General features: G+C 54.7%; 1 protein-coding gene across 1 annotated transcript; it reads left to right on the top strand.

Annotated features, from left to right (window-relative positions):
- Positions 1–923: 923 nt before the first annotated feature.
- On the top strand, positions 924–12,547 carry TRIB3 (tribbles pseudokinase 3). Its single transcript, XM_025876706.2, has 4 exons — positions 924–1,101; positions 2,920–3,210; positions 6,608–6,900; positions 11,273–12,547. Exons 1-4 carry the CDS (start codon positions 1,060–1,062, stop codon positions 11,763–11,765), a joined length of 1,119 nt encoding a protein of 372 aa, XP_025732491.2. The 5' UTR covers positions 924–1,059; the 3' UTR covers positions 11,766–12,547.
- The last annotated feature ends 244 nt before the right edge of the window (positions 12,548–12,791 follow it).

Consider the following 12,791-nt stretch of genomic DNA (forward strand, 5'->3'; position numbering starts at 1 on the left):
GGGATTTTCCAGAAAGGTGCTGGACCCCTAGGCCGTACAGTGATGCTTCACCAAACAACAAGTGGCCCCAGGGCCTCCTAGGCTTGGGGTGCAAATCCTGTTATGGGTGCCTTCCCCTCTCTGAGCCTCCATTCTATTTATCAAGCACTTAGGACGTGCCACATAGTTCTAATTATTTTGTCCCAGCAAACATCTTATGAAGTGAGACTCCTATAAGCCCATTTTACAGAGGAGGAACTTCAGTCCCGGCAGGGTTTGAAGGAACCCTCAGGGTTTCCTGAAGTTGCACAGTGCGTCTGTGCAAAGGTGGGGGGTGCACTCTTAGGCAGGCTGGTTTAGGCACTGGCTCTTAACCATGAGGCTGCACTGCCTCTATCCAGTGAACGCTGTGAAGCCTGCCCGACCTCAGGCATCCCCAGGGGACCACACTAGCTCTTCTGAGTCCGGAGTCAGCTCCTAAGTCTGCAGTCTTTGCAGAGCTCCCAGGCTGCTTTCCCAGCGCTGGGCCTCAGGTTACCCCTTAGTAGGATGGGGTGAGCGGAGCTTTCTGATTGCCGAGGGTCTTCCTAAAGTTAATAAAGCAATGGTGGGAAGGTTCTTTATAAACAGGAAAGCACCTGGAAACCGTCACGGTTTGCTCTCTTTCTCCTCTGCATCCTGAAAGGGGAGGATGTTCTCCCCATTTCACATACGGCGAAACTGAGGCCCAGAAAAGTAAAGTGCTCTTTCCAAGGTGATAGGGAGACCCAGGAGAGGGTGTGTGCGCGGGGCAGGTGGGGGAGGAGGTGGAGCTCAGGCACCCCTGGAGGTCGGGTGAGGCGAGGGGGGCGGGGCGGGGCGCGCCGGGGCGGTGACCCCAGGGGCGGAGCCCGGAGGATGGTGCAATCCCGGGCCCGAGCGCAGGCCGCGGCCGATTAGCGCAGGTTTGCATCACCCGGGCCCGGGCTGGCGCCGGGAGACACTCGCAGCGGAAGCTCCAGCGGCTCCACACGTGTCCGGCTGCGGGGGGTCGGGGTCCCGAGCTCGGTCAAGTCGCAGTGGGCCAACGGCCACGTAGGAATGCCCCGGCGACTCAGGACCCCTGCCGCACACCCGGGCAAGGTACCCAGCGGGGCCCGAGAGGGGCCGGGGCCGCGAGCGGGCGCGGGGGGGGGGGGGGGGGGGGGGGGCCCCCCCGCAGGGGGGGGGGGGGGCCGGGGGGGGGGGGGGGGGGCGGGGAGAGAGGTGGGGGGGGGGGGGGGGGGGCGTGTGTGGGGGGGGCCTGTGGGGGGGGGGCGCCGGGGACTCTGTGTAGGGTCTGTGTCGCTGTAGGGTGAGCCTGAGGGTCCGCGTGAGCCTGCGGGGTTGGGGGGGAATGTGTCTCGGCGGACCCTGCGAGCTGTGGGGAGGGCTGCGTACCTGGTGGCAGGTGTCGGCCGAGCGGGGGACACGGCTGGGGCCGGGGCTGGGGTGTCCTGGGGGCGGGGGCGGGCGCAGGGCGAGTGGAAGCGAGGATGCGGCGCGCGGGGTGCCGGACCCCGGAGCGCACGGAGCGTCGCCGCAGGTGTGCACCTGGCCCTGCGGCTGCGGGTCGCAGGTTGCACTGTGCGCGTGTGTGTTTTGTCCCTGCGGACCCTGAGGTGTCTCGCAGCCCTGGGGCCCAGCCTCCTTCCCTTGCCTCTGCCCCTCCCGCCGCTCTGTTTCCGCTGAATCCTCTGCCTCGGGACACCCGCTGGCCGCCGCTTCCGCTCCCACGGGAGGAGCCGGGCTGGGGAAGGCTGGGCGAGGCGGCCGAGGGGGATGGGGCTCGAGTCAGACGTGCCGGTGACCTTCCTGCTATCAGTCGTGCAGTGGGAAGCGTGATGGGTGGAGGGCTCTGTGTGTGTATGCCTACACACTGGCCCACGGAGGATGAGGTGTGTGTCACTTAATGATGTGTGTGCCCCTCTCTGCCCTCGATGTGGTGTCTCAGCTGGCTGGCTTGGACAAACTGTGGTTTTGAGGGGTGTGTGTGCACCTGTCTGCTCTGGGTTCTGTGAGTGTGTGTTTGGTATGACCCGCCCTTCTTCCCCGAGGTGTCGGGGAACAGCAAGAAATAGATATGAGGGGCTGCCTCCATCCTACAGTGGAGATTCTAGTCCCGCAGTGTGGCCTGCGAAGTCCCTTGCTCAGTTAGGGTAACTCCACCTGTCCCATGGAGCTTATCCCAGGCCCTACCAGCTTCTGAGGAATGGATACAGCCAAAGCAGAGCCTGGAGTGCTGCTGTGGCCATGGAAGAGCCACCCCAGGGATAGTCCCAAGAACACTGAGGCGCCTTCGGCTATGAATAATAGTAGTAGCAATGGACCGTGACCATTTGCTGCCAGCCACCCTGCAACAGGTCACTCTAAATTATTTGTGTTTTCATTTCATCATTGTAAAAATCCTATGGGCTTTGCATCCTGCTCCCACTTTACAGGTGAGGGAACTGAGGCTGGGGAAGACTGCAGGATTTGCCCAGCGCTACCCAGCCAGGAAGAGTGGTGAGCCAGGATTAGAACCCAGGAATGTCTGACTACAGCCACCTGCTGTTGCATTCTTACCACCTTGGGATTATGGCCTTTCGCTCAATGTGGGGTCTCCCTCCCAAGGCAGTCCATGTATTGGAGTCCGCTGTGTGGCTGTACCACGATGTTTAACCAGCCCCCTGCTGATGGCCATTTGGTGGTGTTTCCCGCCTTTTGCTATTAGATACAAGGCTCTACTGAAAACAGCCTTTCCTGTGTTTAATATTTTGGTGAGCATTTTAATGGGAGGATAAATTTCCAGAAGTGGGACACCTGGTCAAGGGTAAGTGCATTTGTCAGCTTAATGCACACTGCCAAGTCACCCTCCATAACAGCTAGGGAAGGGGGGCTGCCCAGCAGCCTCCCTTCAGTGCTTTTTCCCCTTCTTTGTAGATGCGAGCCACCCTTCTGGCTGCTCCTGTGGGTGCCCCGTCCAGGAGGAAGCGGTTGGAGTTGGACAGTGACCTAGACACTGAATGTCCCACCCGGAAACAAGCCCGAAGCGGGCCCCAGCCTCAGCTGCCCCCCTGCCCGCTGCCCCTGATCCCACCCCCTGCTCCAGCCCAGGCCCTCGCTGTGACCACTCCCTCCCGGCTTGGGCCCTACGTCCTCCTGGAGCCTGAGGAAGGTGGCCGAGCCTACCGTGCCCTGCACTGCCCCACAGGCATGGAGTACACCTGCAAGGTGGGTCCCCTGGGTCACTCTCCCCCAGCATCACAGGGGCCTGGCAAGGGCCTTGGCTCCAGAGGACTGTCAGGGCGGAGGGGTCCTTAGGGTTACTTTGTTCCTGTGTTTATTGGGGAAGCAGTCAGAGAGCCCCCAGCTCTCTGTCAGGTCCCGGCCTGGGCTGAGGCCAGAGAGGTAAACCTGACATGCCCAGCCCTGGGGCATGCTCAGCTTAGGCCCATAGTATGATACAGGCCATAGGGGTGGAGCTTAGGGGCTGTGGGAGCACAGAGCAGGAGCCTCCAGTGTATTCAAGGGGGGGCTGTCAGAAAAGGCTGAGCAGGAGTTAGCCAGGGAGAAGTGGGAGAATGGAGATCCGGGCAGGGGAGGCCACTGTGCAGAGGCCTGAGGAGCAAGAGCGTGTGAGGCATCAGAGGGTTCGAAGGACTTCACCACGGCCAGACTGGAGAGGGGCAGGAGGGGAGGGCCGGCGGCCACCGGTTGTAAAAGCATGAGAAAGGAGCTGGCCCTGGGCTGCGGGAGCCACTGAAGATACTTGCACAAGGGAAGGGTGAGCTGGGGTAGACATCAGAACTCCTGGGACCCTGGAGGTCATTGGGCCTAGCCTGTGACCATTTCACAGATGGAAAGACCGAGGCCAAGAAGGAAGGGCCAAGCACGAAACCTCACTGTAACGGGCCTGGCTCCTAGGGCAAAGTCCAAGGTTCTTGGCAGAAATCAGGAAATGGGCAAGGTAAGGCCCAGGGGACATTGGCGGGTCACATCCTAAAAAGGCAGAGGTGAAGAACTATAATAATAGGTATTTACTGTGCACTAGGTACTATGTTGATGCTTTAGTGTGTGTAATCTCTTCCAATCTTCACCTGGTCTGTGACGTATTTACTATTATTGGCCCGTTTTGCAGATAGAGGACACTGAGGCTCATAAAACTGTGGTCACAGAGCCAGGGGGTGTCAGAGGTGAGACTGAGCCCAGGGCTGTGGCCCCATGCTAGGACACGTGTTACAGACATAGCAGGTCAGTTTGCTTCTGGTGGGCAGGGTAAGAAAGATACAGGAGACCCAGCTACACAGGGGACGGGAAGAAGGGGGCCTGGGTCCCCTTGGGAATGCACAGAGAAGCAGGTGGACCTAAGCCTCCACCCGGGAGCATTGGCAACTGGCTTCTACTGGGTGGGGGGTGCAGTGGGCAGGGGGATAGAGGCGGACCTGTGGTCCAGCCACCAGCTTTACCTGGGCTCTGGGCTGCCCACTGCAGGTCCCCAGTGCTCTGACCCAAGTGCTCTAAGGAATCCCTGAACTCTGGCTCCTTTTCCTGCAACATTACAGGTTTTCTTCTGTTCCTACTGGGGAGGGGAGTCCCTGCTGAGTGGCATGACCAAAGCAGGCTCAAACCAGAAGCGCCATGCTTTCTCATAGCCCCAGTTATTCAGAAACATTTAGGGGGGCGGTCTCCTGGCACGTGCTTATCCTCATGCTAGCATGAGCCGTGGGGCTGACCTGCCATTTCCACATCGTCTTTTCTGGTCAGTGTGTAGAAGGATCGGCATTCTGTCTATAGATTATCACCTATTCATTCATTCAATAAACCTTCACTGAGCACCCTACGTGCCATGCACCATGCTATGGTTCCAAGGTAGAGTTCTGTTCTCATCAAGCTGATGTTCTAGTGGAGGACATGGGCAGTAAACAAGGGAATAAGTAAAATATGGCACAAGGGAAGGGTGATCCTGTGTCAGGTGATCATAAGTGCTTTGGAGAGAAAGCTAGGAGCTGGGAGAGAGGGGGACAGGGACCGTGGGGGAGCAGGTGATTTTAGTCCAGGAAGAACTCTCCAAGGAGGTGACATTTGAGCAGTGACTTGTGTGAGCTGGGGGAGCCAGCCCTGTGGGTATCTAGGGAAGAGCATCCAGGAAGCAGGGCAGTCAAGTGCAAATGTACTAAGGCAGGAATGTGCTTGCCCTGACTTAAAAAAAAAAAAAAGGAGTCTCTGTTTTTTGGATTCTTTCTTCCATGCCAGCCAAGTGTTTGTTTGTTGTTTTAAGACATGCTTACATTTTTTTTCATGAATTAAATATGTATATGCTTTATTGGTTTATTTTCTGTGTGGCAGAGCCAATATAACATGGGAAGGGTTTAAAGGCAGACAAACTAAGTGAGTCTCCCCGCTCTGCCTCTGATCGGCTGTGTGGCCTCCAACAAGTGCCCTTCCATCTCTGAACATCAGTCTCACCAGCAGTAAAAACAGAACACCTTTCAGGGCTGTGGTGAGGCTCCCACCTAAAGTCCATAAAGCCCCTAGCACGTTTTCTGACAACCTCGCCACTCTTACCACTGCCCCTCTTCCCTCTCTTAACCCACTCCAGCTGAACTGATCTGGGGCTGGTTTTCTAGAGCAGCTCATGCTCTTTCTTGCCTCAGGGCCTTTGCACTGCCCATATCCTCCCCCTGGAAAGCTTATCCCATGGGCATCTGGGAATCATTCAGGTCACTTCCCCAGAACCCCTTTTATTTATTTTTTTTAAATTTTATTTATTTATTTTGACAGAGAGAGAGAGAGAGAGACAGTGAGAGAGTGAACACAAGCAGTGGGAGAGGGAGAAGCAGGCTTCCCGCTGAGCAGGGAGCCCGATGCGGGGCTCGATCCCAGGACCCCGGGATCATGACCTGAGCCGAAGGCAGACGCTTAACGACTGAGCCACCCAGGTGCCCCCCCAGAACCCCTTTTAGACCACACCTTTTCACCTAAGTGCCCCCTTCCAAAATATTCTCTATTCCAGCATCTTTCTTGGTTCCTTTGCAATACTTATAAGAATTGGGAAATATTTAGTTTTTGGCTGGTTTGGACTGTGGGCATCAGGAGGGCAGGGACCATGGCTGTCAGGCAAGTTGGATCCCTATGGATGGCAGCCGCCGCGGGCCATGCAGTGCCTGCACCTGGAGTGGGTGGCAAGGGGGGGTGGCGGGGGGGGGGGGGGATGGAGTTGGCAGGCAGTGAATCCCAGGGAATGGGAGCTATGAGCCTGGCGATGCTCTGCATAAAGTGACCTGCGAGCTCTCTGCTCTTCTGGATTTACCCGGCCCTGGGCCCTGGGGCTTATTTTCATTTGGATTACCTACTATTTCCCAGTTATCTGAAGTTTAAGGCCATATAAGGTAGTTGAGAGCGCAGACAACGGAGCATGGATTCAGATCTCAGCCCTGCCACTCCCCGGCTGTGTGGCCTCTCAGCTTTGTGAGGGGGGAGCGGCTTGCTGCTGGAGCGCCCGGCCCAGTGCCTAGCGCACAGCAGTGCCCAAAGGCTTGGCGGGGACTGTTCCCAAGGCCCCCCCCCCCCCCCCCCCCTCCCCACTCCACCCGGCGGCGCCCGAGCTCAGGCCAAGCCCCGCCCACAGGTGTACCCGGCCCGCGAGGCCCTGGCTGCGCTGGAGCCCTACTCGCGGCTGCCCCCGCAAGGACACGTGGCACGGCCCGCCGACGTCGTGGCAGGCCCCCGCCACCTGTACACCTTTTTCCCGCGGCCCCACGGGGACATGCACAGCCTGGTGCGCCGCCGCCGCCGCCTCCCCGAGCCCGAAGCCGCCGCGCTCTTCCGCCAGATGGCCGCCGTCCTGGCGCACTGTCACCAGCACGGGCTGGTCCTGCGCGATCTCAAGCTGCGGCGCTTTGTCTTCACGGACCGCGAGAGGTGAGTGTGGTCACAGAGACCCTCCTCGCAGACATACCTAAGAGATGGGCCCTGATGGGGAAACTGAGGCCCACGAAGGCAAAGTAACTTACACAAAGAAATGGGGAAGCCCGGACTGGCTCCTCTGCTTGGTTCCCGGGAAAAGGTTGACTCGGGGCTAATGAAAGCCCCTGGACTGGAGCGTTGCCTCTGTGACAGTCATAAGAGCTGACAGTGACGAAGAGCTTGGCTGCGCTCTCTGACTCGGCCCGGATGCTTACAAAGATGAGGTAGGCACTCTTCTTGTTCCCATAGGCCAGGTGAGGAGACCCGCCCAGAAAAGTCAAGTAACCCCCAAGATACCACAGCTAAATAAATAGTAGAGCTGGGAATCGAACCCAGATGTGACTCCAGAGAGGTCCTAATCCACCCTGAGCTTGAGAGGCGGGAGGCCTGGCTGGGCTTACCCCCTGACTCTGGGTGACTCAGGGTCTCTGGACCTCAGTTCCCCATTGGAAGGAGAAAAGTGGACGGTTAAGATGTTTCCAGGATATCAGGGCCACAGACAACAAGCCACAACGGGCCCTGAGGTTCCTCAATGGGAATGTTTTCTGTGAAACAGAATCAGTGATGTTGGAGGGAGGGAGCGGAGAGGGGAGCCGGCATTCTCTCCCCTACCCCAGATTGGGGAGGGGGGCGGTGAGCAGGAGTGGGGTGTGTCCTGGAGCAGGCAAGCCAGTGAGGTCCACATGAACAGCCATCAGGAACATGGATTACATTGCAAGATTTTTTGTGGGATTGGGGGATGGGGAAGGAGGGCGACCCCACGGCACATTTTAATTTATTTAATTTATTTTTTTAAGTGATCTCTGCACCCAACATGAGGCTCAAATTCATGACCCCAACATCAAGAGTCGCATGCTCTTTCAACTGAGCCAGCCAGGCACCCTCCCACCCATTCACATTTCAAACTTTTTTTTTAAAGATTTTATTTATTTATTCATTTATTTATTTATTTATGAGAGAGAGAAAGAGAGAGAGAGCGCACAAGCAGGGGGAGCAGCAGCAGAGGGAGAATCAGACTCCCCACTGAGCAAGGAGCCTGATGTGGGGCTTGATCCTGGGACCTTGGGATCATGGCCTGAGTGGAAGGCAGACACTTAACCGACTGAGCCACCCAGGCGTCCCCATTTTAAACTTTTTGAAATACTTTTAGACTTTCCTAAAAGTTGTGAAAATAGTGCAAAGAGTTTTCATATCTCCTTCACCCACTTGCCTTAATGTTAACTTCTCACATAGCCAAGGAACAACTATCAAAACTAAGAAACAACTATCAAAACTAAGCCTGGGTGGCTCAGTTGGCTAAGTGACCAACTCTTGGTTTCCGCTCAGGTCATGATCTCAGGGTCGTGAGATTGAGCCCTGCATCAGGCTCTGCACTCAGTGGGGAGTCCGCTTGGGATTCTCTCTCCCTGCCCCACCCCCAGTTCAAGCTCGCTTTCCCTCTCTCTCTCTCTCTCTCTCTCTCAAAAAAACAAAAACAAACCCAAAAAACTAAGAAATTAATCTTGGTCTAGTACTATTCACTAAACCGTGGATTGATTCCGATTTCACTAGCTTCCCACTAATACCAATTTTCTGTCCAGGATCCAGTCCAGGACCCCAGCCTGCATTCAGTTGTCCTGTCTCCTTAGTCTGCTCCAGTCTGAAACAGTCCCTTAGTCTTTCCTTGTCCTCCTTGACCTTGACACTTTTTGATTTTGGGTTTTTTTTTTCTTTTTTCAAATTTTTTTTCAGGGCTAGTTGATTTAGCAGGTGAGTTGTACACACTCCTTACCAGATTCTGATTTCCATGGCCACCGTCCTGACCTTGACAACTTTTGGATAGTACCAGTCAGTTATTTCATATATTGCCTCTCAACTTGGATTTGATGGATGTTTTTCTCATGCTTAGACCGAGATTATGCATTTTTGGCAACAGTACCGTACAACAGGAAGGGTGCCTGGGTGGCTGAGTCAGTTGGGCATCTGACACTTGGTTTTGGCTTGGGTCATGATCTCAGGGTCTTGAGATGGAGCCGTGCGTGGAGCCCCAAGTGGGGCTCTGTGCTCATTGCCAAGTCTGCTTGAGATTCCCTCTCCCTCTCCCTTCCCCCCAACTCATGAGTGCTCTCTCTCTCAAATAAATGAATAAATAAACAAATAAAATCTTAAAAAAAAAGAGTACCACAAGAGGGATAGGTCCTTCTCAGCACACTGTGTCAGAAGATGCATGATGGTGATATGTGTTACTGTGATCGTTAACCTCAGTCATTTGGTTAAGGTGGTGTCTGCCAAGTTTCTCCACTGTAAGGTTCCTAATTTACCCCTTATAATTAATAAATACCTTGGGGGGGGGCACCTGGGTGGCTTAGTTGGTTAAGCCTCCAACTCTTGATTTCTGCTCAGGTCATGATCTCAGTGTTGTGAGACTGAACCTGCACCTTGGGCTCTGTGCTCAGTGGGGTGTCTTATTCTCTCTCTCTCCCTCTCCCTCTGCCCCTCTCCCTGCTCATGCTCTCTCTTTCTAAAGTAAAAATAAAATAAAATTGTGGGGTGCCTGGGTGGCTCAGTCCTTAAGCATCTGCCTTTGGCTCAGGTCATGATCCCAGGGTCCTGGGATCGAGCCCCACATCAGGGAGCCTGCTTCTCCCTCTCCCTCCCCCCCGCTTGTGTTCCCTCTCTCACTGTGTCTCTCTGTCAAATAAAATAAAATAAAATAAAATAAAATAAAATAAAATAAAATAAAATCTTTAAAAATACATACATACATACATACATACATACCTTGGGCTGGTGCTTCGAGGCCATGCATGTAAATACTGTTTCTCCTCAAATTTGCCCAGGGATTTTCACAGGGCATCCACCTCACCTGTAGCAGTTACTGTTGTGATGCTTGCCTAACGGTGATTTTCTCTTTCCTTCTCTCCTTCTACATTTTATACTAAAATGAACATGCCTTTCTTTAGTAAGAAGTAGAATATAAATTTTATAATGATTTTTTAAGTTAATACAGAGCTTCAAATAATTGTGAACTTAGGATGAGTTACATCACCCACAGACCTCCCAGGGTGAGAAAGTACTTCATGTCTTTTTAAGGCAATAGTTTGAGAAGCACTGTTGGTAGAAGAGGGCTGGTGGAGACAGACCTCGCTTGGAATCTTGGTTCTACTTTTTACCTGCTCTTTGGCCTTGACAGTGGCTTTACCTGCCTGGGTCTTGATTTTTTTCAAATGCCAGCAGGCACCCTAGAACTGGTGTCACAGAATAATTTTAATAGCAGTGGTAATTAAAAAAATGGCATTGGTAACAGAAAGGTTATTATTAAAGTAACCTGGAGTGCTCTGTGGGAATTGTTTAAAGCGGAAGTTGCAAATGGTGGACCTCACACACATTTTCTTTTTGGTCCCACGTACATGTTCATTTGTTTTTTTTTTGTTCTTAAGATTTTATTTATTTATTTGACAGAGAGAGACAGAGCGAGAGAGGGAACACAAGCAGGGGGAGTGGGAGAGGGAGAAGCAGGCTTCCCGCGGAGCAGGGAGCCCGATGCGGGGCTCGATCCCAGGACCCTGGGATCATGACCTGAGCCGATGGCAGATGCTTAACCGACTGAACCACCCAGGCGCCCCATGTTCATTTGTTTTTAATTGAAATTGGCTGCCAACATTTCAAAAACTGGGACTTTTCATTAACATATGGTTTCTGGCTTCTCTTGGGGAAAAATGGGAATGTGGGGCCATTGGGAATGGTGAGGGGTTCATAGCAGTGGCTCTGGGTGGGTGAGAGTTGGGGTTCACATCCCAGCCCTGTACCCTGTGGCTGTAAAATGACGGCTTCCTCACAGGTTGTGTGAGGACGAGATGAGATACAGCAGATAATGAGCTTAGCTCCGGGTCAGGTACCCCATGGACACTCCAGAATGTTGACTGTAATGTTGTTAGCAGTGACCTTTTTAGACAGTGTTTGTGCTGAGGTGTTTGGCATGGTCCCCACTTCCTATTTCTCTCACTTTATTACCTGCCTAGACCCTAAGTTTGTCCCTGGTTTAAGAGACGCTTAGTGCCCTCGGCCCCCTCAGCCCCTCCTCGAGGGACTGTTGGGAAATGTGCTCCTCTCAGAGTCCTAGTTCAAACCCAGTTGTTCTGTGGCCTTGAGAAATGACTTAACGTCTCTGAGCCTGGGCCTCCTCGTGCGTAAAATGCGATCAACCAACCAGTCTCACAGGACTGGCTCAATTCTGCCCGATGCCAGCAGGCGCTCACGACATGGGTGCCATTAAGGGTGAGAGTAGAGGGTGGTGGCATGGGGGTCCCCATAGGAGCTGACCCCTCTGTCTGTCCCCCTGCCACAGGACAAAGCTGGTGCTGGAGAACCTGGAGGACGCCTGTGTGCTGAGTGGGCCGGACGACTCCCTGTGGGACAAACACGCGTGCCCAGCCTATGTGGGACCGGAGATCCTCAGCTCCAGGGCATCCTACTCGGGCAAGGCCGCCGATGTGTGGAGCCTGGGCGTGGCGCTCTTCACCATGCTGGCTGGCCACTACCCCTTCCAAGACTCAGAGCCTGCCCTGCTCTTTGGCAAGATCCGCCGCGGTGCCTTTGCCCTGCCTGAGGGCCTCTCGGCTCCTGCCCGCTGCCTGGTCCGCTGCCTCCTTCGACGGGAGCCAGCTGAGCGGCTCACAGCCACGGGCATCCTGCTGCACCCCTGGCTGCGGGACAACCCGATCCCCTCAGCTCCATCCCGATGCCACCTCTGGGCAGCTGACCAGGTGGTTCCCGAAGGGCCGGGGTTGGAGGAAGCTGAGGAAGAGGAGGGGGAAGCAGAAGCGGGTCTATATGGCTAGGTAGCCCTAGACTCTCAGCTGCAAACAGTGGACTGAGTTTGGGGTATCTCCAAGCTCTCTCCGGCCTTTTTTGCACTGAGCCAAACCTTAGTGCCTTCTAGAAGCGAGAAAGGAAGAGGCATGTATGGAGTGGGCTGTATGCACACCTGTGTGGTTCCTCATACCTGGGCACACAGGCCTGTGCATTTAACACATCCTTCTTGGGAGTCCACTGTGTGCCAAGCCCTGTTCTAGGTGCCGGGAACACAGCAGTGAACAGAAGACAAATCTCCTGCTCTCAGAGCTCACCGCTTTTCCATGCCCGCAGGTGTGTCCACACGGGGCCCTCCCGGTATAGGTGTCAGCATCCACTCGTGCTGGTGCCCCGGCACTTCTGACCCTGGACAGTCCCTCTCATAAATCCCTGTGCCAAAGCCTCCAGGCCTCCCCCTCACAACTCAGGACTCCAGAGCCCAGGCTGTGCTGGGAACTCCCAGCAGCTCTGTCTTCTCCATCCAGGCCCGAGCCAAGGACTCGGGCTGGAGCCTCTCCAGTTCAAACTATGAGGCTGGTCCTCATCTGACTCAAGGACGGTTTGGAATGAGGGTGCACAGCTGTGCTCCGCTGGCCTGAGCACCAGAGATGAGGTTGGAGGAGGCAGGCTCTTCCTCCTGGCCTTCTGGGAAGTCTCAAGCCCTATTCTGGGTTTTGGATCAACACCATGGGTTTTGGATGCCATAAGAATGTATTTTTACCTTTTGCCTAATAAAGGAGTTATGAGATATTTTAATGTCCCGGACATGTGCTCTGTCCACTCCTCCCCATCCCAGCGTTCTCCTTGCCCGATGGCGAGGCCAGAGGCTTGTGGTTTGTGAGAACAGATTCCCTGCAGCCCAGCGGCTCTTGCGCATGCCGTCTGTTCCTTCGGGAGGCACTGGGGTCTCTGTTAGGGTACTTTTTGGCTGCAAGTAACCGAAACCCTGGGCCAAAGTGGCTTTCAAAAGAAGGAAATTTCACACAAAGCCAAGAAGTCAAGAGGTGGGACGG

The sequence above is a fragment of the Callorhinus ursinus genome, unplaced genomic scaffold, assembly GCF_003265705.2.
Source record: "Callorhinus ursinus isolate GAN/ISIS: 27379988/994484 unplaced genomic scaffold, GSC_fseal_2.0 scaffold38, whole genome shotgun sequence".
Classification (NCBI taxonomy): domain Eukaryota; kingdom Metazoa; phylum Chordata; class Mammalia; order Carnivora; family Otariidae; genus Callorhinus; species Callorhinus ursinus.

Bases quoted from the DNA above. Each gene is read 5' to 3' on its own strand.
- TRIB3 (XM_025876706.2), top strand. From the start codon at position 1,060: ATGCCCCGGCGACTCAGGACCCCTGCCGCACACCCGGGCAAG. The intron at 1,102-2,919 runs GTACCCAGCGGG...CCTTCTTTGTAG, and splicing joins CTGCCGCACACCCGGGCAAG to ATGCGAGCCACCCTTCTGGC. The intron at 3,211-6,607 runs GTGGGTCCCCTG...CCCCGCCCACAG, and splicing joins GCATGGAGTACACCTGCAAG to GTGTACCCGGCCCGCGAGGC.